This window comes from Lentinus tigrinus (assembly GCF_003813185.1).
Source record: "Lentinus tigrinus ALCF2SS1-7 unplaced genomic scaffold L226scaffold_18, whole genome shotgun sequence".
NCBI classification, from domain to species: domain Eukaryota; kingdom Fungi; phylum Basidiomycota; class Agaricomycetes; order Polyporales; family Polyporaceae; genus Lentinus; species Lentinus tigrinus.
Window position 1 is genome coordinate 101,948 of NW_027137927.1, and position 24,799 is coordinate 126,746.

Sequence of the window (24,799 nt, forward strand, 5' to 3'; positions counted from 1 at the left end):
ACAGTGAACGGAACCGGTTGGAGCTATCTCTCAACACTCACGAATCCGTACGTGTTTCTTTTTCGCTCGCCGGGGTTTTGCGGTGCATGGACGTCTTGGGTACTCACTACAGCACAGGTTGACGTCGATCCTTATCTCGCGATTCCTGCTCCAACTCCAGGAAGTTAGCCAGACGACTCTCAGAATCGGCGTGGACGACCCGCTGCATCTCTCTATCAGTCCCTACAACGACACGCCGAGCTTCGTCCGTTCCATGGGGTCTGTCATCGTCTCAACCCTTCCGTACGATGATAGCTCTGATTCGCACCATGGCTCGAAGTAAACTCGTGTACGTGGAAGCGCGAGAACTTGCCCATATGTACTGTAGTGTATCTTGCTGTATCCCTTATGTCATTATGATCGTGGGGAATATAAACCTCATAGCCCAGCAGGCCGAGGCATGGGATCGTCATAGCCGTCCGGAGGCGTCTTGACGACGCCGCTCTCGAGCATCTGCGCAATGACCGTGTTCCTCTCAGCCTCATCTCCCCTGTGACATACTCGTCAGTGCCTGGCGAACTAAAATGAGGGAGTATAAGGGGCGTACAAGACCGCTTTCACCACATCCCGCATCACGGCTCCTGCGGGGATCTCTATCGTCTCGATGCCCAGGAGTTGGTCTGCCCGCGTTGGACCTACGTTCAGCAGCATGACCGGCTTGCGCTTCTGGATGGCATGCTTGACAAGTCTGTTAAGTAGGACGCGAGATGTTAACACCGTTATTTGCATCAACAAAACGCGGGAGACGCACCGGTATGCTGAAAACGTGGCGAGAGTCGTGCCGACCACGAACAGTCTCTCATGAGAATCGACTATATCAAAACTTTCGTATACACAGTCAGCATACTGTTCATACTTGGTATCAAACACGTACGATCTGTCTTTCACCTCCTTGGATATCGACTCCCCAAAGAAAATGACCTCAGGCTTCAGCATCGAGTTCAGGCGTTTCTCGCGTAGGCAGCTCGGGCAGTCCGGGACAATGAATTGATCATATCTTGTGCCTTCCGGAAGGACAACCTATGAGCGCACCCCGTCACTGTGAGTATGGAGGGTTATCTGAGTGTATGACCGACGCACGTCTCCATCCGGGTTCGTCCGCGGGCGTGCACCTGTGCGCTCGAGGTCATCCAAGAACGCTTTCCACCCGGGGTTCGCTTGAGCAAGCATATCCTGGAACTTCTGTCTGCCGATCGAATGGTCATGCGAGCACCGAACTCTCTGTTCCAGGCCGTCAATCCGAGTCGCACAGTGCACCTGAAGTAGCATACGCACATGCAGCGCGCCATGCAGCTCTAGGATCCCCTGATTTCTCCGCGGCTCGTCCCAAACGTGCTTGATAGCTTTGTGATGCAGCCCATCTACGTTCTGCGTGATGATCTCGGGAGCGACGGCAGCGTACTGAAGAGCGGCGAGGGAGTAGTGGATGGGGTTCGGTTGAGCGTCGCGGACAGGAGGATAACCCAGGAACGAGCGCAGCCTGGGGACGCGTAAGAACGTACACCGTGAGCTATGCGATGCGGTACTTGCCAATATCGTTGCCTGGACGGAAGAGTGAGCGAATTGTCTTGTCTGGCGATTACTCAGCTACGCACCTGAAGCCGACCCCGCGCGCCGTTGGTTCCATTAACTCATGGTACTACAACAATCTCAGCATTTTCTCTGCGTTCTCGAGAAGGGCTACACGCACGAATATCGGTCTGCGCACACATCAACATTCTGCGTACATCCAAAGCAAAGCTGGACGCACTTGTAATTGGGGTTGAGGTAGCTGCCCTTCTCTCCTCTGTACGCGCGGATGCCCGAGTCGACGCTCACGCCTGCGCCGGTGATGACTGCCGCATCGCCCTTGGACAAGAAGTGGGAGATGCGCTCGACGGCGACGGCAGGGGATATTCGTCGCTGCTGGGAGTTGGCAGTCCGGAGGACGGCGTCCGGGATGGTAGGAACAGAAACACGCATGTGATACAGCCGCCCGCGCGCGTCCCCGGCTCGCGCTCTTCCCCCAGCGCCCCCGCACTCGTCCTCGACGTCCACGACGATGAACAGGCCCCCGCCGTCGGTCTTGCACACACCTGGCTTCGCACACTACTCCCTCGCTTGGTCGCCCTTCCACAGCAACAGGCTCGCGCTCGCGTCCTCCGCGAACTACGGACTCGTCGGGAACGGGAGGCTGCATGTAGTCGCCCTCGGGCCGGGGCCTGGCGGACAACCAGGGCTCGGAGTAGAGAAATTGTGAGTCGTGCGCATTCTCTACTGCGCGCGTGCTCTGAGCGATGTAGCTATGAGACGCAGGATGGCCTCTACGACGTAGCCTGGTCCGAGATCCACGAGAACCAGCTGGTGTCTGCCTCGGGGGACGGGTCGATCAAGCTATGGGACGTCATGATCAAGGTATGTCTGCGCGATACCAACGTACGTCGCGCTCAATTCTCGCAAGCACGTCTAGGACCTCCCCATCCGTGCCTGGCAAGAGCACACGCGCGAAGTCTTCTCCGTCGACTGGTCCAATATCAGCAAAGACCAGTTCATTTCCTCTTCATGGGACGGCACTGTGAAGCTCGTACGTCTCCCGCAACCGCGTTAGTATTATCTTCTGACATGAGTGTAGTGGACGCCCGACCGTCCGAGATCCATCACAACCCTCCAAGCACACCCGTCCTGCGTTTACCAAGCCCTCTTCTCGCCACACCAGCCCGACGTGCTCGCTACCTGCTCCACCGACGGCACGCTCAAGATATTCGACCTCCGCTCCCCCGCGTATGCACCCTCCGGGCCGGGCACAAACAAATTCACCACACCCCTCACCGCCGCGGCGCTCACCGTGCCCGCGTCCGGCGGCGAGGTCCTCACACTCGACTGGAACAAGTACAGGCCGTTCCTCATCGCGACCGGCGGCGTTGACAAGGCCATCAAGGTCTGGGACTGCCGAATGGTGAAGCTCGGTCCGGAGGCGGCGCAGGCTCCAGCGGTTGGCGGGGTGTGCGAGACGCACCTGGCAGGGCATGAGTATGCGGTACGGAAGGTACAGTGGAGCCCGCATCGGGCCGATGTTCTGGCTAGCGCGAGCTACGACATGACGTGCAGAGTGTGAGTCCACTGATTCGTCGCGTCTGTTGCGGTATGATGACGCGAGATGCCTGCCTGTAGGTGGTCGACAACGCCCGCGCCAGGCGGGTCACATCTGATGTATATTCACGACCAGCACACCGAGTTTGTGGTCGGGTGCGGATGGTCGTTGTATGAAGAGGGTGTGCTTGCGAGCTGTAGTTGGGACTGTAGGCTCAATGTATTCCGTGTATAATATCTGATCCTTCTTCCGCTTCTCGAATAGCTGCAGATCCCAGATGTGTGCATGCGTTCCTACTGAACTCGCTGGAGGATGGCAATCTCAGGGGTACGTCGCAACTCATATCCTGTCGTGTGGTGTCTGACTGACTTCATGTCTCTAAGTCTGTAAGGTCATTTTGCCATCATTGCGCCCTTCACCGTGGATAGCGCCTTTCACCCGCAACATCTAAGGCTGTCGCTAGTCACCTTCCGGCATGAACCTTGCCATCATACGTGATTGGCTCAACATACTCCACCATGCAGCTAGGTCAGCGCTCGTCATCTGTTGCTCTGAATACCAAGGCACGAAACCGCGATATATCAGCAATCATGTCCAGGGTATGTTCCTTCTTTCCAGGACGATGTAGTTGTGTTTTATTGGGCTGTTGAGTTCGGGAACCGCCTGCACTGATATGCCAAACTCTGTCTCAGGGTCGACACGATGATCCAGCTCGCATCCATGGACGACGGATGTGCGTAGTCTGGGATCTCGCATTCTGAGGACGTAGTTGGTCGTGAACCTGCCTGGAGCCTGCTCCTTCAGTGTACTGGTCTGCACAGTGATTTCGACTAGCTCCGGCTAAGCCGAAAACCCAATCTTCAATGGTCTGATAACTCCAGCCCGTTACCATCTACCCCGGTCGCAGTAGAGGACGAGGGGATACGATACCTTGTGGGTCAGCCAGCTCGAAGATAGAAGGCAGGAGGTACTGTATGCCGCAAATCTCGTCGCAGCTTTTGGTGCAGGCGGTGGTAAAATAATTGCAGGAGATCGTGAAGTCCTCAGTTCATAGCGAGACGTGGCATACGGTCGTTAGCTTCATAGTGGGTTCGATAATGCAACGCTGTATCGGACTCATTGCGATTACGTACTGTACAAGGGACGACGGGTAGCCGGAATTGTGGCACCCATCCGCGTAAAATCCGACGCGCTACTCGGAGTCTTCGTCGCGAGGTGCCAGAAGATCTGGGTCGAGATATGCTCCGAGGGACGCGACGAAGCCTGGCGTCGACGACGGGTCCCTCCAAGAATGCAATGGATCGTCGTGGTCGACTCTGATCACCACCTGGCTTGCCTCCTGCAGTTCAAGAAGGAAGTGCGAGACGAGTATTGCCGTAATTCTACGAAACGTAAAGCAGGCGTGAGCAGACAGTTGTCAGTCCGAGCCGCATTGTGGAATACGTACGGGCCGGTAAATACGGTGACGAAACTCTGGAAGCCATTGCCTGACACCTGTGAACGGGACAGATTGCTTCGCATGCGGCATGAGCTGTAGGATCGGGTCTGTGCAGCTTACTGTAGCAGTGGCTGAAAGGACGAGGTGGAGGAGGTTGAGGATGAACAGGACGCTGCATGCCCCCATTCATCAAATGTTCTCTATGAGTCGTCGCAGGACGTACACGAAATATATGATTCCTGTGCAAGCCGCGAAAGCGCAAGTGAGCCATGATATTCATGAGCATGATTAGAGACATACCATTGTTAAATAAAATATCGGAGAGCGATAATCTCTTCGACTGTGAGATGCCTCCGAGAGCTCCAAAGACGTTCCGGCCATCGAGCCTCGTCCAGGTGATATAAATGAGTAGAGTTTCCGCAACAATGAGCGGTACTCGAGAAACTACGATGACTACGCAGTAGCTTCAATTAGCATGCACTATCGCACATGACAGTCACCAGACAACCTACGTCTTGCACCGTGTCAACGTATATATGTCAAAATTCGCAACTTTGAGATCAAAAAGACACACCGTAGGTTGATTGCCACCTTATCCATGCGATTTGTCTCAAGGCATCCAAATGGCGGGAAGTTCTCTCCGGAGACATGATAGCCATATTGAACCTGCATTGTAAGCCGCTCTGAATCATTTGCATGAGCAATGAAAACCGATTCGCTCACAAGATTAGCACCTAGAGGTGCCAGAGACAAAGCAAGGATGAGCAGTCCGAGGAGCTTACTTGTGCTCAACACGTATGCACGAAGGGCGGAGAAGACTTATTGCAGGGCATTAGGTACTACAGCCCGAGGACGAGAAGTGGTAAGACTTACCTGCCCATGGAAGAAACTGCATGAGTTTGACCAGAGATATTATCATAGTGAGCGCGAAACAACTGCGGATGTCTTCAATCCGCTGACAGCGAGCTTTGTTCGGGGCGTCCTCTCACCTCTGCTTCCAGTCAGATTCATCATGACACCGATCAATACCGGGTCGCTCACCTTATCCGATGGTAGAGATGCCAATGCCGCCATCCCAAGAACATATACCGCCATGGAGATCCACTTATTCGCAAAGTATAACAGTGACGCTCCAGTCCACTTGGCGGTCCAGAAGTACTTCACTTCTCGATCAAAGGTGACAAAGGTGTTGTAGATGAAGAGAGCTGCAGTGAAGGAAGTCAGGCTGAAAAGAACATGTACCCTGTAGACAGAAACGTGACGTACCCGAGGTTGCCACTTCGCAGAAATTACCGGCATAGCTGTTAAGTGAGGTCAGGAAGCGGTGCGAACCATGGAGAGCGAATCGGTAGGCTTGAGGCGTACATGCTTTGAAAGAGAGCCCGGATTACAAAAGCATCGGCTGCATTTGAGGACATGGCGTTATGAAAGAGTGAAGGGAACAGGTAGTTGGATGATAGCCAGAAGCCTGCATGGCACCGACGGCTTTATACTACCCTTGCGCTCGAGCGTAGCGATGGGGCTAACTTGGCCTCGAGTCACTGGTGGCCCAGTTGTGCGCACAGCTCACAGCTGACATTGATCACTACATCCGGGATGGAAGAGGCATCTCGACACGAGGCATTCTAGTGCTTCGATCGGGTGGCGTCAGAGAGCTCCGGCGGGCAGTCCAGCAAACAGGAGTGTTGCATAAGGACGCGATAGCAGCGGGGATTAATGAACATAAGGTTTAGGTTGCTCAACCGTTCAGCTATGACAGGCGGGCGGAGGTCATGATACCAACTTTGGTTCGGCTCCCACCGGAACTAGAGACAGCAGATAATATTAGCATCTTAGATGACGCTGTAGCTCACTCACTAGAGCACAGATCCGGGTAGCCTGTAAGATCGTAAAAGCCTGCACGTCGCCACCTATCGTCCCAACTGAGTATTGTTTGTTTGAACGGGAGGAACATAACATACCCTTTCAAAGCGATACTACGCATACAGTGGACTAGGAGCCGCCACCTTTGATAGATCGAGGAAGACTGCTGGACCTAGTGCACCCGTAGTTCGTGGCGAGACCTCACACTTGACGTGCGTGCGTCTCCAGCTAAAAGCGTCGGAACCAAGTCAGTGATGATGCGCAGTTGCACAGGTAACCGCTCTCATCCTTGCCCCTTGCCGGCCCACCAGCACTCTTCCGTAACATCTGAAACTTGACCGTGGCGCTGTAGCCAAAGCAACCACTGCAGTAGTTGCTCGGGAAGTAGTACTTCGAATCGACGTCCGTCCCGAGCGTGTGCGCACGCACCGCTGCCACTTTCTTGGGATGCCGATCTTTCTCCTGGGGTCTTGCTGCAATACTTTGACAATGTACTGGATACTCCTGAGAGTACTGATGAGATCTTGACCGACACGTCGTTAACCGCAGGATGACGGTGGTCACAAACCTGTGGTTGGGCGCCAGTCCAGACAGGAACTTTGAAGTTTAGGTAAGCTGGATAAGTACGATTTACTTATCCTCCGGTCGGGGTTTCAACCCCTTTGTACTCCGCATTAATGGCTTAGTACCTCAGACACTTCAAACCTCGGCCATTACCATCATGTCCGTGCCTCCCTCAGAGACCCTCCTACCAATGGTGCCCGACCTGCGCTGGACAGGTGGTAAGCATTCGATTGCTCATCTCAATTCTCAGTCTCGCTCACAGATCGAGCCGGAAACCTTGCACTACTCAACGCAGTTAACCGTCAAACCTGTACGACCACCGCAGCAAGATGATGTTATCACCGCCACCCATGCGCAGAGTGCCTCGGAATAAGCCACAAGAAGCCGTACGTCACGGACCTGTCCAACGTTTGGGTTCTTGACACGATCCTGTGCAACCTAATAACGGGGCGCAACCCCTACGCTCGCACGCGGCTTTCGGATTTACTTGCGCAAGGGATCTCTGCTCGTCTTCTCGTTCAGCGTTCAACCATCTCACCGTCCGGTATATCATCATTCACAATCCAGAACGTACGTAGGAGTCTGCGAGGGTCCTCACTGACCCCACGCCACAGGGACAGGGTACAGCACAAGTTGACATGCTTTCGGGCCAACCAAGCTACGTATATCATCTCACCACCAACTCGACGACTCACCAGGCACATCATCCTCGGATGTCAAGCCTCATATCTCAGCTTTCAGACCGCCGGCGATTCGCGACATCAACGTCAACCTCTGATCGGGTCACACCGTCGGGATATACATAGTCCTCATTCCTCAGGAACGGCCCAACTTGAATGAGTTAATCACGCAGTGACTCGTGTAAGCGGTTGGACAGCCCTGGCCGGACTCGGGTGCCCTCGGCGTGCGGGTACGATAGTGTACGTACTCAGTACAGCCCTCCGGAGTTCTACACCTTCGGTCGTCACACCACTAACTTCTGACTTCTGACGCCGACAGGCTCCGCAATACGCATGGCAGGGCATCATGTTCGACTCCCGCACGGTCTCGCTTGCCCATCTTGTGCAGTTCCGAGGCGTTGATCGTTGCCAGTGGGTCACAACACAGTCAACACGGCCGTCCGTCCGTCCACAATGAATTATGATAGGCAGGGAAAAGGTCAAGCGGTCGGACCACAGACAGCTGAAAATCTCCCTCAGCCTGGTGCCCTTCAAGTTCTGTCGTGTCTTTAATGTGGTGGGCATTATGCATAAGATCGTGTCATCGTCCCATGCCTATCACAATACTTACGATGACATCCAACCCAACCACCGGCCGACCACTCAGTGCCACCATGCGCACCTCAGTTTCCAGATATGATGTCAAACCAGCGTACATACGTCCCTGCTCACTCACCCAGAAGTTCAGGCCCTTACTAGTTACTGCCCACCGCGCGAATGGTGATGGCCGACGCCGACAGTCTTGCTCTTGCGGCGGCGTAGATTGGCCACGGTGTGGACCGCGAACGACAGGTCCCATTCACCGGTTACGTGCGAGGTGCCAGGGTGCCAGGGTGCCAGGGTGCCAGGGTGCGATGCACATGGTGGCGAGATGTTGGAGTCTTGGACCGGGGAAGTGCTCCCCCCGGCGAACTTGCAATTGGCGCATATATGTACGGGCACCCGTGCCATGCCCAAGGACCGCACGCCTCTGGTGTGCTTTTCCTGTCCTCCTTCAAGTTGCGGCCCTTGCCTCCCTCCACCGCATCGCCCCCTTCGCTCTTGTCGCCCACGTTGTCCCGCCCAGCCCGGCTTATCCGTATCCACTCCACCAAGCTCCACCCCCAAGACAGCGCTGGGTGGGGTTCGCCAGGACAACGGGGCGGTCCCCGGAGTCGGGAGCTCCCGCCACGACGTCATCGATAGGTACACACAGTATCGTATCGACGCGAGCTTCGAATCGGAAGAAGCCTCATAATCACACCGCCCGAGCAGACCGCGCTCGACGCTCGAGCAAAGCAAGCGTTCATGTACCAAAGCCATGATGTATAACCGAGAACCTGTATGTATTGCGTACAAGTTGAATGAATGAATGAATGAATGAATGTGCTACAAAAACTGAATGCATGCAAGCGTAAGCCAAGAAGTAAGAAAAACAAGTGTGACGTGCCCGTACGTGCAGAGAAAGAAAAGGTAGGTAGTAGTAGAGATAACAATACTGTAAACAACCGCGCCTCGGGCACCTAGGACTCTCGCTCGCGGCTCGCTCCAGTGTGTGATGAGAGCCGCCGTCGATCGTCAACGGGAGGGCGCTGCCGCCCCGCGTGCACAAGCGTCGGGAGAAGGAAAGAAGGCGAGCGACGCGAAGAGAGCCGTCGATGTACCCTGATCATCCATCACTACAGTAGCTAGCACTGGGGAGCAGCAGACGTAGACGGAGGCGCGCATCGCGAACTGACACAAGGCTTGGTACACGCACGCGTTTGTACAAGCGGCCCGTCCCCATCGAGAACGAATGCATGGAAGAGCAAGAGCAAGAGCAAGAGCGTAGGTGAAACACGGGCGGCCGGCCGGGGACCGGGGGACGGGCGTATAACAGGACGTAAGTAGACTGTAGAGAGAGCATTGAGAGAGAGAGAGCGGGATGCGGTGGATGGTATGCGAGTGCGGTGTGCGGTTGTGCGGTATGCGGGGATTGCGGGTATGCGAATCTATGCGGGGGGCCTTCTTCTAACGGACATCGGACATCTATTGGTAGACGCGGACCGAGGCGATCTTCCATTGCGCAACTGCAGAGACAGAAGGTGTTAGTGTCAGTTTCGGGTGTCACAGCGCGCCTCTCCCAGCGACCAACGCGGAGCCGCGCGGGCGAGGCAACCGGGACGATGCCCGGGACGATGATAGGTAGACAAGCACGCACCATCGAAGTTGGACGCGTTGGCAACGGCGTCCGCGCAGGTGCCGGGGCAGCTCGACTGCGAGTACGCCGCGCCCGCCCAGTCGCCGCAGAGGGTGATGTCGAAGATGAGCTGCTGCTTCTTGAACTTTGCCGCGATGTCGCAGTCGGTGTTGGGGAAGTACGCGGTGGGGGTGCCCCAGCCGGACGGGTCGGGCGTCTTCGCGGCGAGGTCGGACGGGATCGCGTCGCGGTCGAAGAACCAGACGGAGATGCCGTCGGACTCGAGCGTGTGCGCGTACACGCCGCCGGCCTGCATGTTGAAGAGGTGCCCGAACGTGTTGTTCTCCTTCTGCTGGTACGCGCAGCCCGCGTTGTTCCCGTTCGAGGACGTGCACGTCAGCCCGAGCTTGTTCGAGAGCGCGTCCGCGGCCTTGTCGAGCGTGCAGTCCGCGCCGCTGTGCAGGGTGATCTGGTTCTGCAACTGCTCGTTGACGCCCTCTGCACGGAGGTGAGTGCGCGGCTCAAGCGGGATGAGAGAGCATGGACGTACCGATGATGTCGATCTCGCCACCGTTGGGCCAGTCCGCGCCGGCGCCGAGGGACCAGTAGGCGGGCCAGACACTGCAGCCATGGGGCATGGAGTAGATGTCTGCGACGAAGAGGCCGCGGTCGAAGCTGTCGTCGGTGGTGATGCGGATCGACTTGCGCTTGCCGTTGACGAGGTTATCGGACTGGTCTACGGCAAGGACGACGGTACCGTCATCCTGGACGTAGGCGAGCTTGGCGTCGTCGTCTTTACCGACGAACTTGACGAGACCGTTGGTGGGGTCGGCACCGGTGAAGAAATTCCAGCCGCTGTGGTCGGGAACGTCAGCAACTTGCACATGAGGGTCGACGCGGCGGGGAGACGGAGATGGGGAGAGCGATCCATCTGAGAGATAAACGACCGTGCTTGGACCCGCGGATCGTGTTCAACCAGCAATCTGTTTGGTCTAAGAAGTTCTGACGCCACTAAAATGGTTGCATCGTCGGGTTGCGAATAGTATGGACCGGGCTTTACCTCGTTCTTCGGTATGTGTTCGAATTGTGTGCAGACGGGATAACGACGGAATCTCCCAGAGGTGGGGAGAAACTGAACGACTTACTCGAAGAACGACTGTCCAGCGTACTCCTTCACGAGCTTGTAAGAGCTGCTCCGAGGGACGTAAGAAACGGCACGGCCGGCGTTATTGTGGCGACGAGTGTGTGCGCCATGGTGGGGCATGAGGGCGGAGCCTGACGCGGCGAAGGCGAGGACGACAGTAGTGAGCGCACCGAGCATGATGGGCGACAAGAAGGAGGGTGGGGGTGAAGGAGAGGCAGGGAGACCGCAACCGGGAGGGGGGGAAGAAATAGGGAGGGAGGACAAGGGCTGGGGCTTATAACAAAACGCGCAAAGAGGACAGGAAGGCTTAGGGTGCCTGCGTGCGCTTGGGTGGATCACGGCCACATGTCGGTTTCTGGATCTGGGGTCAATGCCCTTGGCCGCACCCGCCAAATCTCTCTCGTCTCATCCATTCTCCCGTCTCCCACGCGTCCCCGCCACGCCTTTTGTCCGCTTTTGTCTCGCTTTCGCTCTCCTCGGGCAACGGCCACAATAGCGAGCAGACAGTGACACGCACCTTTGTCCTCGAACACAGCCCGGCCACCATGCTCGACACCCCGACCGACGTCGAGAGGGGACGGAGATGAGGACGCGTCTGCCGAGCCGAGGCCGCTATCGATAGCACAGCCACCCCGTACCTAGCGTCGTCAAGCAACTGTTGCGCTGCGCTTCCGAACCCCCGGACCCGCCCACCGCCCGACACCCTGCGCACCCTCTCTCTCGCCGACCAGCCTGCTGCGGACGACGCCCGGCATGCACTAACAGCGGCTTACGGCGGCTGCGAAGAATGGGGACAAGGCAACTCGGTCTCGGCATGGCGGAGGCGTGTGCGAACACATGTTTCCGAGCTTCTTCACGACAACTTGAGTACATCTTTGCTGCGAACCTCATTCATGCATGCGCACTCGACCTCTCAGATCTCACGAAAAGAAATCGAACATCCCAGACTGCCCCGCCAAGCGCGAACATCGTGATCAAGAATATTGTACGAGCGTCGAGATCGCGCTCCCGGCAGTGGGCACGTTGCACGTTCCTCGCGAGTCGCTGGATCATTTCTGAATTCAGTTCCGTTCCTGCCAGGAAATGATGCTCTCGATGCCTCCTGGATGCCTCAGATGTAGATGGTCCACTTGCGTTCAAGCTTTCCGCTTCTCGCGAACGGGTTCAGGTAAGCAGTTTCCCGAACTTTCGGGGGGTCCATCGTCTCTGCAAGTCTCCAGGCCGAGCGTTCCGAAGTTACAGTTTGCAAACGCCGAGGACGCTCGTGGACGCGCACGGATTCACGGAAGCAATCACAGCTAGGATCCCAGGGCCGGGACCATTGTTCACAACACGGCACCTTGACACCGAAGCGCACCTTGTCTCCATGCGAACATATTGCGCAGGGCAGCTCTTGACTCTTGAGTACTTGAGTCCTAGGGCGCTGGCATCGACCATGTCACCTCGGACATTGTCAGTAACATTGCAAGACCCCAGCGTACAAAGCAGGCCTCGTCACCATCCATAACTCGCCCCATGGCCAGCGAACAAAGACCCTACCTCGCTGAACGCTCATCTCGGTCCGGATCGGAAGACAATGCATGCTGAGGTGCGGGACGCATCGCAAGAAGCGGATGGTAGCGGTGTGCACTGTGTGCGGCCCTTCCCTTCCCTTCATCTCGAGGCTCGGAAATAGCGCATCTGTGACTATTACTTCGAATTCTGTCGGGGGAAACTCCCGCCTGGGCCTCCCACGGGAGTGCGCATACACCGTGCCCGTTTCCTGAATGGCTGCTTCGATTGGCTGCAGTATGTACTAGTATTGCACGCTCAGCGCTGCACCCTTCAATTCTTCGCTTCGCCGCAACTCGCCGCACTTAAGATTCAAACCAAGACGCGGCGCTTGCGACTTTACCAGGAAGTGAGCAATCACGAACAGGCCTAGGAACACGCCACAAGCAGGCAGGCCACGAAGGCGCCACATGCCACCGGTGAGCATACTGTAAGTACTTAGAGCATGCACATACAGTACTCAAGTACTTATCTTTGCAAGTTGCAACTCCGAGTCAGCTTCCGTGTCGTACGTTCGTTCATCTGCATCACCAGTGGTACTGCCCTTCCGCCATCTCCGTCAAGCACTCTCCCCGATCGATCCACGCGTCACGCGTCACGGCCCGCGGGGCGTGCTGCCACCACGAGATCCTCCCGAGTCCCTGCTCCCTGCCCCGGGGTCTCTGTCCGGCGAAGTACTGCACTGGAGGAGGACTTGAGCTTCATCTAAGAAAGTACTTACACACAGTACCCACCGTGCCTAGTGTGCACGCACGCGATGCTCCACCTGCTCCACTCCAGGCACCCGCTTGCACTGGCTATGGGGTCAAATCCTCGAGGGTGGGGTACCCTCCTCCTTCCTTCCCGCCGGGATTGACGGTGCTCCGGGCGCGATGCGCGGTGCGTGCAGCGTGGTGCTACTGACAGTGATAGAGTTGCGGAGATTCGGCCTTGCCAGTGTCCTGTCACTGCTTCCGCAGCGGCGACCGCCAGTGTTCTTGGAATGCATACTCCATCGACGGCAAGCTACTTGCAGCCCTATCCACCTGAACGGAAAGCCCCGACTCCTGAGCATCTGGCAATTGCACTACGGACACCGTAAATTCCTTTACCTTCGTTCGAGTCAGACAAGTCACAGACTCCGTGCAGCAGATCATAGATGCGAGTTCATGGCGTGAAGCGTACCTCCGGAGTTCCACGCGAAGGGATCCCTGGATACCACCGTACGACGATCTCTGCGCCATTGGCTCGTGGACACTCGCACGCCGGGGTTGTTCGTCAGGAAAAGGGCATTGTCACTGCATGGTTCGTATGGTACGCACGCTCCCTCAACTCATGCTGATCAGCTGTCCCAGGGATTAAGCAGAAGGATTGCGAAACGGCACGGGCGGCCGCGGACAAGGTCCTTGAGGCACGTAGAGTCCCGCCCGCTTCACGCACTGTGTTCAAGCGCAGGTGTAAATGGCGATAATATGGCACATCTATCTGTTCTTTCATGCTCGGCTTCTGTGAGCAGATAGAAGGATCAGTTCGAACTCCCGACCTGCCAGTGCGCGCGATGCCACACCACACAGTACTCACAAATGGAGACCTCCCCGCGCCTACGCTACTGGGACACACCTCTTCTTCAAGCAACGACCTCCGCGACCACATCCTTCAACCGCGCGAGATGCCACTCCGAGAGCGGCGGCGCGTCCTCGTTCGAGTGCGCGAACCGGAGATGACGCAGACGCAGTCCCCGTGCCGCCCGCATCTCGAGTGTCACCACCAGCCCATGGTGCACTCTCTTCATATCCGCGCACGTCACCGCCAGCCTCTCCAGCCTCAGGCTCGTCCGCCGGGGAGGCGCCTGGCGCAGCGCGCGGAGGAGGCCCACGCACGAGCGAAGCCGCGTCGTCAGCGCGACGAGCCCGGGAAAGAGGTCGAAGAGGATCGTCCATTCGACGCGCCGCATGCACGCCAGCGTCGGGATGTGCGCGAGGTCCACGTGCAGTTCGGTGATGGCACGATGGCTCTGCGAGGACAGGACGGATGCGATCTCAGAGAGGCGGGGGTAGGGCAGTGGACTTGTGGGCCGGAGATCGGCGGCCCATTCGCGGGATGGCAGCGATACGAAGAGGCGCGGGGTGCGTTCTCCAGAAGCGAACCATTTGAGCAATAGGCCGGCGGGGCCGCCGTCTTGGCCCAGAGTAAAGGCGAGGTCGAACGTGGTGACCGCGTCAAGCACGGCTGAAAGGGCTCCGATGTGCGATCCTGCGTGGTCCGGGAGGAAAACCCGAGATAGGGGCGTGTAAGAGTGTAGCCACAGTGTCATGCGTGCCATTGGCGGACAAAGGATGTGTTTGAGCAGGATGGGGAAATTGCTGTCCCAGGGGCTCCAAGAGTCGTCGTACATCTCCCATTCGCGCAGGTGTGGGAAGTGGACCGTAGGCACCGTCGGGTCGTCCGACGTGTGTTGATCAGTGTCAATCAGGCCTGCCAGTTCAAGGTACTCAAGAAGGGGGCATTGCTGCATCGCGGCGAGGAGCTGGCTTAGAGATATATGGCCCTTGTGAAGGATCAACGTCTTCAAGGAGGGAACTATCATACGAAAAGCGAGGAAATTCACGTTCACTTCAAGATAACGCAGCTTAGGGTACCTGTCCGCGTACGCTGCGGTGCTTGTAGCTTGATCCGGGACGGACCTGTGGTAAGAGACGATATCATCCTCGAAGATGCACCGCAGAGTCTCCAAACTCGGCAGTGGCCCCAGCGCGAGCATGCGTTGTTGGAATTCAGGTTCCAGATCCGGGAACCCCTCCCATTCCACGGACAACACCGAGAGCCTGGGGAGGTACGGTGCCAAGAAGGGCGTCTCGAGGACATCGAGGTTGTTGTGCGACAGGGTGAGGTGAAGTGGGAGCTGGTGAACTCGTTCGAGCACGTCGATCCAGAGCGTCTGGTGTTCGTCACGACGAGTAGTCATGAGGACGCGTTTGACAGCGAGCAGATCGCGCCAGAACTCCGGGGTACCGTGGATGGCAGCCCGCCAGCGCCGGCATACGTGGGAGAGCCGAATGTCCCCGCGACATGTCGGCTCGACGAATCTGAAGATGTGGATGAGGAGTTCAAGTGGTAGATCGTGTATGCTGGTGGTAGGTTTCGAGGTACTTGCTACTGCAGGGTTGGCAGTTGCGGACCGATTAGACCATTGCTGGTCCGAGTCATCTTCAGCGGCATGATGGCAGAGACTGAGGTGATTTGGACTTCATCGTCATCAAGTGTGAGGACATGAGAAGTTGGCACGTACTCCTTGGCAAATTCACAGGCATCCATTGTGTCTGGGACTGGGAGAGCGGGCAACGAGTTACAATATCGATGTAAGTAAGAGCAAAAGAGGCAGGTCAATATTATGTAATAGTTTGTTCTTACCGCAGTCTCCCATGTCACGTGGTGCCAGAACTCGCTCAACTTCGACTTGTAGCTTCAACCATAGTACTAGCATCGCCGCCATCGCCGCTCAAGGCTCTCTGCCAGCCTGGATCCTGACAATACCCGCGGGACATGCTTCCACTCCGAGATCCTGATTTCTCGCAACCCACATCGGGGACATCTGTCCGGTCGGCGACGAAATTCCAGTACCACTTACTCGTGTAGGACTTCAGCTTCGTGAATCACACAGTACCCACCCCGCACGCACGCGATGCTCCACCTTCTCTAGTCCAGGCACCCGGCGCTGCAGCCTCTACAAATCACAATCTTCGAGGGTGGTCCCCGAGTCCCTTCTGCCGCCGGCATTTACGGTGCTCCGGGTGGTGCGTGAGACCTACTATCTGGACATACCCAAGTACTTCATGTTGCGGACTCCGCAGATTGACACAGCCGACGAGCCATGAGGCAGGAACCAGGATTTGACCGGGCGGCCTCACATGTATGGTTGGTGGCAGATAGTCCAGGTCCTCGTCCTCAGAGGACGTTCGACCGAGAGAACGACGACCTTGACATGGCGATTGACGATGACTAGCCCTGGCCCGGCCGGCGCTGTCTCTTATCCCCTTTTGTTGTTTTGTTGTCGACCTCCAGTGTTGCAAGAAGGGCAGCGTCGCCGGTGCGTAAGTAAATACATACATATCTATTGCGAGGATAGGCCAAAGGCGACGACATCTACCAACCAACAACAAGGCAAAAACGGTCAGACTCCTGCAAGCTCCTCATTCGTGCCAGTAGGGAGCGGGTGCAAATGCGGTTCGATACTCTCTTCACGCCCCTGAATCCCTGGATTGATGACGGACCCCAGCGACCGAACGAAGCTCGGCGTCTCGTCGTAAGCGTTGACGGAAATGTGTAGCGGGTCATCCTTGGGGACACGGAGAGTCGTCTGGCTCGATTCTTGCAGCTGCAGGAGGAAGCGCGAGATCAGGATCGACATGATCCTGGCGGTGGTTGGGATACCGGGAGCAAGTTGCAGCGGCGTCCGAGTCGTGAGTTTATGCTCACTAATTAGGGGTACGTGAGGTGCTTACGGGTTCATGAATATTGTGAGGTAGGCGAAGCCGGAGCTATGGATGTCCACCCTCTTTTGTGGCGAGTAGATAGAGGGATCAGTTGTGCGGAACAGCCTGAGGGAGCTTGTGACTCCTTACCGAGATCACCGAGAAAACGAGGAAGAGGATGTTGATGACACCGAAAAGTCTGTTGTGGTAGCGTCAGACAAATACATGAGGTACGGGTAACCGATGGTGTCGTTCCGTGCAGCGGCAGACGTACAAAAAGTAGACCGTTCCTATTTCTTTCGTGAGACACCAAGTCTGAAGCAATGAGGCAAGCTTGACGTACCATCGCGCAGGAATATGCTCGGGAGGGATAACTTTCCCGAGCGTCGTATATCTCTCAGGGCGCCGCGGCTGCCGAGACTTGTCCAAGTGATATAGATCACCAAAACGTCCGCAGCGATGACCAACGCACGCGAGATGATCGCGACTGCGTGGTTTTCTCGATGAATCAATGAACATTCGCCGCTGCCACCTACAAGCTGACTTACGTCTTCAACTGCAGAGTCAGTAACGGTTGGGGTGGCCTTAAGGATCACACGAAGTCGCACCTCAGATCAAGCACCGAGTTCATGGTGTCGACATATAGGCATCCCAAGGGCGGAAGGATCTCTCCGGAATAGTGATAGGCGTAAGGAACCAAATTGGCGGCTACTGGCGCCATCGACAGTGCAAAAACCAGTAGCCCGAGCAGCTTGCTCTTGCTCAATACGTATGCACGGAGGGTGGAGAAGGCTATCCGCAGGCCATTAGCATGCGACTCTCCACGTAGCGTAGCAATAGACGCGGCTCACCGGCAGATGGAAGCATCTGAAGCAAGATAACGACGTTCCCAGCCTGCTGGAACGACGCACATCTAGCGGCGCGACAGGTTAGCAGGAGCTTTGCGCGGAAACATCGTAAAGTGCACCAACGCCTGTGATATTGAAAGATCAATATGATTACAAACCCCAATGGTTCGCACAGCTCACCTGATCGGTGAAAATAGACCCGTTGAATGCCACGAAGCTGAAGACAAAAGTCGCCACGGTGAGGTACTTGTTCGTGAAGAAGAGAAGGGCGGCCCCGCTCGTTTTGGAGTTCCAGAAGCATCCTACTTCTCGGTCGAATGTCACGATTGTGTCGTATATGAAGAGCACTAGAACGAAGACCGAGTGAGCTCATTGAGCTAGTAGGAACGTGACTATGGACGGACCCGCCGACGCCGTGATGCAGTAGTCCTGGTTATACCTGTTGGCAGAGTCAACAGTTGAGGTTGTAGTACTTGGCCGAGGGTAAAGGATTTACAGGAGACTGAATAGTGCCACGATCACATCGGCGTCTGAATGCGGGTTGGATGCTGCCATGGGTTTCGGAGTGGTTACTAACTTGAGTGTGGTGTGTGCTGACCTCGCACGGGATTAGTACAAGTTTCTCCTTTGCGATTTCCCAACATGCGACCCAATGGTTTATACCCCTTCGCATAGAGCTGTGCTAGCAGTGGTCAGCGCAGCCGTGGTAAGTAGCAAAGTTCTTTGGTAGTCGTTCAGACAACCGAAGACGCGAACCGCACCGTCCCATCTGGCAGTACATCATGTCCATACCTTCTTGTGATGCTGGCCCTGCGGCCGATTCAGTAGGTCTAGCCCGTGGAATCATTCTAGTGGCAGCCTGAGAGCGATCTCGACAGAGGTAAGATGTCTGTCGCCCGACACTTCTTCAGCTTCGTCGACCAGTGCATTCTGCATGACCGGACACATGCCATGGCTGTAGCCTAAAGCAGAAGCATCTAAGTTTTGACAGAGAAGCGCGTTCAGGAGGTTCTCCGGATGGTTGCTCAGTGACGCCGTGAAGCAACGTCCGGTTTTGTCTCAAGGCAACCGGCAACTTGGACCAATGAGACGAACGCGAAGAAGGCCTCTGGGCGTCTTCTCAGCTCACCGGACCATCTTCCTTGTCTGCAAGTCCGGGGATGTGCCAAGTACTTCCCGATGACGACTCTGACCGCGTTCTGTCAGTCTGGTAAGTTCATGTACTGTCGTGTGAACTTACAAAGTGAAGAAATTGGCCGCGACAAGGTGAAAGGCGTTGGTGGGGGTGGATGTAGTGGGTACGAAGAGGGCCGCTGGGACGGCCTGAGAGAGGTTCGGCGAGATCATCCCGGCAACGCTGCAAGGGTACCTCATGGAGTGTGTGTGTGTATGTCGTCGTTTATTGCCCGTGAAGGCCGGGCCTTATGGTAGGCAATACATGCAGTCTTCTACCTAGCTAGTGAATCGACTTCGAGGAGGTCGGACAATACATCGAAGGGCGCCCCGAAGGGCACCCGGCGTCCGGAGGAGTAACTAAGGTAACCTCATGGAGTATAAGACACGGCTGTATGTCGCTATCGAAGGTGAGCCGGCTTGTATGGAGAAGAAGTTTAGGGAGAAAAAGGATGTTCCAGCTGCAAAGGCGCACGAGGTCACTCCCGCTTTGGCGCTTCCTGATGCGTCGCTTGCGGTTACCGTAGTGGTTGGTGTATAACTAGGTCAGCCTGATGTACATCATATTCATTATAATGCATTCTGGTTCTACTGCAGGTATGAACATTGGCGCAATTGCACGTCCGTTGGATGATGCCGAGAAGACAATGATATAAAGCTAAATATTGCTATGGATACAGGTGGTGATTCGGCTCGGACAGACGAGAGAGGAGACTACTCGTGCAGCGTGATGGTACAGCGCTTAGAACGGGTTAGGCCTGACTACCTGTTCCCGCGGGCCAATCGATCCAAGAAGGAATCGATGCTGTTCGTACGGCGAAGGGAGCGTCCCGATGCGTCACCAGGTTTCCCCGAGCGTCGTCCGAGGCCTTCGTCGTCGTCCGCGAAGCACATGTAACCTAGGACGAACGGCAAACACAAGACTTCTGCAGGGGCATGTCAATTCATCAGATGTGCGACGACGATAGATATACGACGTACTTGTGATCACGCGGACGATGAAGCCAATACTCTTGATGACAACGTGAGCGACGACGCCGACAATCGCAACAGGAACCACTGCGCGAAGGTACATCAGTTAACCTGCAGACGGCTAAACACGAAGGACGTCTACACACGGATGATGGCTGAGATAATTGCTCTGTGTCGCTCCAAATCAGCATACGGACGGGAGTGTCGATTGTGAAACACTTACCCCATGACGATCAATACTTCAGCGGTGTGTGGCTAAGGGTAAGGGTGTTCTCGGTGGTAACTTGGGGTGAACGGTACTGTTGATGATTTCGAAGGGACGAGTAGGCTCGTCTTATATATGCAGTCCATGGTCGGCGTGCTCTCGGCTCGATTGCGATCTAAACCACTCGCACCTCCCGGGTTCTGCCCCACGCAATTGGGTCTGACATCATCGAATGTGTACACTTCCCCTATTATTCTGTGTTTGGGGAGAGGAGTCGCAGAGCTGAACATGTTAATGCATCATGTAACATCGACCACACTGTACATACCGCGCAGTGAGAGGACTAGTATGGTAAGAGCCGACCGATTGGGATCCAGATCGAAAGCGGGAGGAACCGCCATGGTCGAGTACTGAATGTACCCGAGGCCCCTGACGGATCGTGCAAGGTGGAGTCATATAACACCAAATAGGCGGAAACAACTCGAATGAACCCTTGAATGTCGCGATGGTTCAGGAGTCATGGCTATGCGGCTGTGGCTGAAAGTGAATAAATGAACAATCCTATGACATCGGACGGCCGGCAAGATGAATCTGGTCGGAGATCAAGATTTCAGAGACTCACCTGCACCCGGCGAATAAAGTCACTGAGAGGCCGCGGAGCAGCTATACAGTGCAGCCATCAGAGAATCTGCGTTGTGACGTTCTAACTAACAGCGACTGATCAACGGCGCTCAGAGTTGAAAGACACTTAGGACAGCTTACCATGGCCTGCTCGTCCGGTATCCACAGTTATGGTAGCCGCCTTGACGGTAATGTTCCGGTTCACTCCTCCTTTCGGGAAGGTTCAACGGACCAACGCCTACGAGAGCATGAGATATCGATCCCAAGCACATGTGAAAGCGTGACGTACATGACTGGGAGCGACACAGAAAGTAGATTGGATGCGAGGAATAGTCTTCGGAGGGGCCGCGCTCGAAAAGCGCCCCATTATATACTATACGCCTGGTTACCAGTCTTGTGGGGTCCTGTGTTTGTATCGACGCAGGAGAGGCGATAACACGTGTCCGTCGCCAACCGCATATCTGCGGGCGGCGGACTTTGGTTGCATATCCAGCAACTGTGACGCACTTCTGCCTGCGCGAAGGCAACAGTCCTTCCCGGTATATCCGTTCTTATCTGCGTGCCGGATCACAAATTCGGTCAGCGATATCAGGACACATGCCTAGATGGAATCGATGGGGAGACATACCGTACGACAGAGTGGACATCTGAAAGCAATTGATCGTCGCCACAGTTATTGCGGCACGCGAAGAGGTATCGGCGCGGAGCAAGACGGACTCAGCAATGATGCAGTAGATAGCGTGTCCCAGCCAAGTGCTGTGCAATGACCCGGATGTGGCCATAGCCTCCGAGTCTGCGTGTGCCTCTTGCGCTCATACCACCAGTAGTCCAGTAGATGTATTGGATGCCGCGCCACAGCGACCAGCGCCACGAGGAAAAGGATTGCGGTGACAACAAAGTGACATGCAGCGAGATGGCCTACACAGCAACAGTGCAGGAGGAAGCACGAGATTAAGATCGACATGATCTTGGCGGCGGTATGGGATACCGGGAGCTGCAGCGGCGTTCGAGCCGTGAAATCTATGCTGAGTCACTGACTAGGCTCCAGCGTCGTCGGTGTGCTGTACATAGGACGGACGGAGTCGCGCAGACACAGGACATGGTGGTTGGGCTGGGACCCGGTAAAGCCGGGCGCGGACACATCGGAGTCGAGCCGCTGGGTGGGCGGGCTGACTTGAGCCGCTGTCGTCCTGTGTCGGCGAGCAACTTCAGTGTAGCGAGCTGGGATCAATCGTATTCGTGAGTGCGACGTACAGGAGTGCTACGGTAAAGACAGGTGTCCGGGAGGACGCGCGAGTGAGAAAGGGAGAGGCAGGCGGGACGAAAGGCTGAGCACGATGTCGCGAGCGATGAGTGCGACGTGATGGGAAGAGAGGAAAGCTGTCGCCGGCCCCTGCACTGACGGGTTGGTGAATATTGCAACTGTTGATCTTCACTGGACGACTTCCGTGGTGCAACTAGCAGCGCGTTACGGAGACTGGAGATGACATTGAAGTACTAGTACCCATAGCTCAAGTCACAAAGCCAAGAAAAGTTCAACTTAGAGATGACAAACTTCGAGGTTATGGATGTGACAGTATCATAGGGCTACGAACAGAGTTGAGTCTGTCGTGGTGCAAGAAATGGACGACCGCAGACCACATATTATGCCTGAGAAGACGACGGGACAGCCCGCGAGACCTGCTCTCGCGCCTCCTCCAACTCGGAGTGCCGTTGCAGGTCCGGTTCAGGGTTGTTGTCGAAGTCGTCGTGCCGCAGGTCTGGATCGATGACGCCTCCGAGAGACCGCACGAAGCTGGGCGTGTCCTCGGAGCCGTTCAGTGACATGTGCAGCGGGTCGTCGGAGTCGACTCTGACGGTGACCTGGCTCGCTTCTTGAAGTTGGAGGAGGAAGCGCGACATGAGGATTGCGGTGAGCCTGTCAAATGATGGTGCCGATGAGCCAACCATCGCAATATTCGTGATAGTGGAAAGCATACGGGGCCGTGAATATCGTGATGTAAGATGACCCGCCTTCAATTGCCACCTGGGGAATGATGGGTACAATGGATCAATGAGGCACTCAATGGTCCGCAGCGGCTTACTGAGAGTAGAATCAAGATGAGGTGGAGCGTGTTCAGGATGAACAACACTCTGAGATAAATGATGAGATCAATTGTCGGTCCTGGAGGCTTGTTGTGAAGGAACATACACGAAATATACGGTTCCTATGGATGAAAGTAAGCAATGAGTCCATGGTATGGCCGCATGAGTCAAGGTGGAGACATACCATTGCAGATGAAGACATACGAAAGGGGTAGTCTGTCTGACTGTCGTGGACCCCTCTTGAATACCTCCCGATTGCTCAGCTTTATCCACGTTATATATACGAGCAGCGTATCTGCAACCATGAGCGGTACTCGAGAGGCAACGGCAACTATGCGGTTGTTGGGTGAGCATCTTTACTGGCATTGCGTGGCAGGCAGGTGACCTACGCCTTCCGTAGCCTTAGCACGTATTGGATAAGACCATATGAAAAGGAAACGAACCTCCTTTCAATGGAATCAGTCATGTATGATGTCTTTAGGCATCCAAAGGGCGGGAAGTTCTCTCCTTCGATGTCATAGTTGTATTCAACCTGCGAAGCAAGGTGAACTGAGGTCTGCGTCCATCACGTGACAAGGTGAAATATCACCGCACTTACCAGATTAACACCTATAGGTGCAACAGACAAGGCAAAGACGAGAAGTCCAAGGTACTTCCCGCTCAACGCGCGTGCACGGAGACCCGAGAAGACTAATCGCAGCCACAAGAATGAGATCTCGTGACATTTAGGTCAGAACGGCGAAGCTTACCAGCCCAGGGAACCATCTGCAGCGCTATCAACGAAGGAGAAGTAAACTTCATGAAGAAGGAACAGCTGTAAAAACCGAGCATGAGATCGCCGTTATGTGCAATATGAAAAGCTTGGGTACAAACCTCTATACCCAATTCACGTATCAAATTGAGCAACAAATATCAGAAGAGAAGCTGCTCACCTCGTCCGAGGGGAAAGTCGCGAGTGAAACCAAACTGATGACACTGAGAATCATGGAGATGCCCTTGTTTGCCAGAAACAAGAATGTCGCTACGGTCCATTTGGCGGTCCGGAAGCATGTCACTTCTCGATTGAACGTGACAATGGAATCGTAAATGAAGAGTACTGCGGTAAGGGGAATTGTGATCAGTGAGTTTAACGAGAATGAGATTGCGCTCAAGTATACAAACCTGAAACTGCCACAAAACAGCAATTCACAGTATACCTATTCGGGGTTGTCAGCAAGCGGAGTATTAGCCCAGAAGAGCGAGTAACATACAATGAGTTGTAGAGTGCTGCAAGCGCAGCCGCGTCGGCCTCGGCACCGGAAGACATGGGCTCGGATGGTGTGAATGCAATGCGGGACTTTCAAGGGCTGAATGCTGAGCAGCCGCCCCTGAAGTGGGGTGGCGAGTCATATACTCGAGCGAAGAGATGCGGTCAGTATGTTGGACGGCGATTCCTGGATGGTAGTCCAGTAATCTGGAGATGCAGAAGCAAGAAGGCTTCTGCGGCATCGCGACACGTTGTTGGTTGTTTCTTTCCAGATCTCCTGCAGAAAGGGTTAGGGGTTGAGATGAGACGAAGCTCAAAAATAGGAGCTACTCACTTGAATTGAACAACACGACCGCATTGCCCCGCGATGCGGTCAAACTAGGCCTGTCCGCGACAGGTACATCTTCATCCACATATCAGCTTCTATGTCTAGAGCTGTGACTCAGTGCATGTGCGGTCATTGCTTGGATCTGATACCTCCGACTCTGCGTGTGCTTGCTCCGAGTCGGCTACTCACACATCGAGAACATGCGGATCACGCGTGTTGTCGACAAGAAGCCTCACATCTTATATCCAACTTACAATCGAATGGACAGGGGCGCGCGACGCATTGAGCTTCATCTTACAAATTGAGAGTACCATTTGGGGGGGG

The 24,799-nt window shown here is 55.4% G+C and overlaps 9 protein-coding genes across 9 annotated transcripts; 2 read left to right on the forward strand and 7 right to left on the reverse strand.

Moving 5' to 3' along the window:
- Nucleotides 1–79: 79 nt before the first annotated feature.
- Nucleotides 80–2,002, reverse strand: L226DRAFT_489039 (DHS-like NAD/FAD-binding domain-containing protein; the record flags this gene model as incomplete). The annotated part of the gene is made up of 10 exons (XM_067677257.1): nucleotides 80–529; nucleotides 587–727; nucleotides 791–862; nucleotides 914–1,059; nucleotides 1,120–1,260; nucleotides 1,315–1,519; nucleotides 1,570–1,581; nucleotides 1,635–1,678; nucleotides 1,730–1,739; nucleotides 1,790–2,002. Coding segments are annotated over 10 exons (1,096 nt in total), but the record flags the coding sequence as incomplete, so codon positions are not given.
- Nucleotides 2,003–2,080: 78 nt separating this feature from the next.
- L226DRAFT_465497 (WD40 repeat-like protein) lies at nucleotides 2,081–3,343 on the forward strand (the record flags this gene model as incomplete). The annotated part of the gene is made up of 5 exons (XM_067675923.1): nucleotides 2,081–2,274; nucleotides 2,322–2,433; nucleotides 2,489–2,602; nucleotides 2,651–3,129; nucleotides 3,190–3,343. 5 exons carry the CDS (start codon nucleotides 2,081–2,083, stop codon nucleotides 3,341–3,343), a joined length of 1,053 nt encoding a protein of 350 aa, XP_067533829.1.
- A 958-nt stretch (nucleotides 3,344–4,301) lies between these two features.
- Nucleotides 4,302–5,965, reverse strand: L226DRAFT_614175 (uncharacterized protein; the record flags this gene model as incomplete). The annotated part of the gene is made up of 9 exons (XM_067686594.1): nucleotides 4,302–4,491; nucleotides 4,557–4,603; nucleotides 4,668–4,719; nucleotides 4,771–4,786; nucleotides 4,848–5,000; nucleotides 5,421–5,436; nucleotides 5,589–5,752; nucleotides 5,814–5,848; nucleotides 5,913–5,965. The coding sequence occupies 9 exons, from the start codon at nucleotides 5,963–5,965 to the stop codon at nucleotides 4,302–4,304; spliced, it is 726 nt and encodes a 241-aa protein (XP_067533830.1).
- Nucleotides 5,966–9,700: 3,735 nt separating this feature from the next.
- On the reverse strand, nucleotides 9,701–10,705 carry L226DRAFT_465677 (glycoside hydrolase family 16 protein; the record flags this gene model as incomplete). The annotated part of the gene is made up of 3 exons (XM_067675935.1): nucleotides 9,701–9,741; nucleotides 9,873–10,349; nucleotides 10,402–10,705. Coding segments are annotated over 3 exons (822 nt in total), but the record flags the coding sequence as incomplete, so codon positions are not given.
- A 2,039-nt stretch (nucleotides 10,706–12,744) lies between these two features.
- Nucleotides 12,745–13,137, reverse strand: L226DRAFT_536382 (uncharacterized protein). The gene is made up of 2 exons (XM_067681108.1): nucleotides 13,019–13,137; nucleotides 12,745–12,965 (listed from the first exon to the last, which is right to left on the reverse strand). Exon 2 carries the CDS (start codon nucleotides 12,956–12,958, stop codon nucleotides 12,791–12,793), a length of 168 nt encoding a protein of 55 aa, XP_067533832.1. The 5' UTR covers nucleotides 12,959–12,965; nucleotides 13,019–13,137; the 3' UTR covers nucleotides 12,745–12,790.
- L226DRAFT_106684 (uncharacterized protein) lies at nucleotides 12,805–13,303 on the forward strand. Its single transcript, XM_067672085.1, has 2 exons — nucleotides 12,805–12,965; nucleotides 13,028–13,303. The coding sequence occupies exons 1-2, from the start codon at nucleotides 12,957–12,959 to the stop codon at nucleotides 13,253–13,255; spliced, it is 237 nt and encodes a 78-aa protein (XP_067533833.1). The 5' UTR covers nucleotides 12,805–12,956; the 3' UTR covers nucleotides 13,256–13,303.
- An 849-nt stretch (nucleotides 13,304–14,152) lies between these two features.
- L226DRAFT_572343 (uncharacterized protein) lies at nucleotides 14,153–15,840 on the reverse strand (the record flags this gene model as incomplete). The annotated part of the gene is made up of 2 exons (XM_067684663.1): nucleotides 14,153–15,755; nucleotides 15,815–15,840. The coding sequence occupies 2 exons, from the start codon at nucleotides 15,838–15,840 to the stop codon at nucleotides 14,153–14,155; spliced, it is 1,629 nt and encodes a 542-aa protein (XP_067533834.1).
- Nucleotides 15,841–16,696: 856 nt separating this feature from the next.
- Nucleotides 16,697–20,218, reverse strand: L226DRAFT_614178 (uncharacterized protein; the record flags this gene model as incomplete). The annotated part of the gene is made up of 15 exons (XM_067686595.1): nucleotides 16,697–16,937; nucleotides 17,028–17,080; nucleotides 17,148–17,196; nucleotides 17,272–17,287; nucleotides 17,341–17,484; nucleotides 17,534–17,547; nucleotides 17,606–17,789; nucleotides 17,849–17,891; nucleotides 17,965–17,970; nucleotides 18,026–18,192; nucleotides 18,250–18,284; nucleotides 19,785–19,944; nucleotides 20,000–20,077; nucleotides 20,137–20,159; nucleotides 20,214–20,218. The coding sequence occupies 15 exons, from the start codon at nucleotides 20,216–20,218 to the stop codon at nucleotides 16,697–16,699; spliced, it is 1,218 nt and encodes a 405-aa protein (XP_067533835.1).
- A 2,168-nt stretch (nucleotides 20,219–22,386) lies between these two features.
- L226DRAFT_614179 (uncharacterized protein) lies at nucleotides 22,387–24,234 on the reverse strand. The gene is made up of 8 exons (XM_067686596.1): nucleotides 24,152–24,234; nucleotides 24,063–24,097; nucleotides 23,834–23,997; nucleotides 23,651–23,666; nucleotides 23,500–23,591; nucleotides 22,901–23,023; nucleotides 22,796–22,842; nucleotides 22,387–22,734 (listed from the first exon to the last, which is right to left on the reverse strand). Exons 1-8 carry the CDS (start codon nucleotides 24,205–24,207, stop codon nucleotides 22,461–22,463), a joined length of 807 nt encoding a protein of 268 aa, XP_067533836.1. The 5' UTR covers nucleotides 24,208–24,234; the 3' UTR covers nucleotides 22,387–22,460.
- Nucleotides 24,235–24,799: the final 565 nt, after the last annotated feature.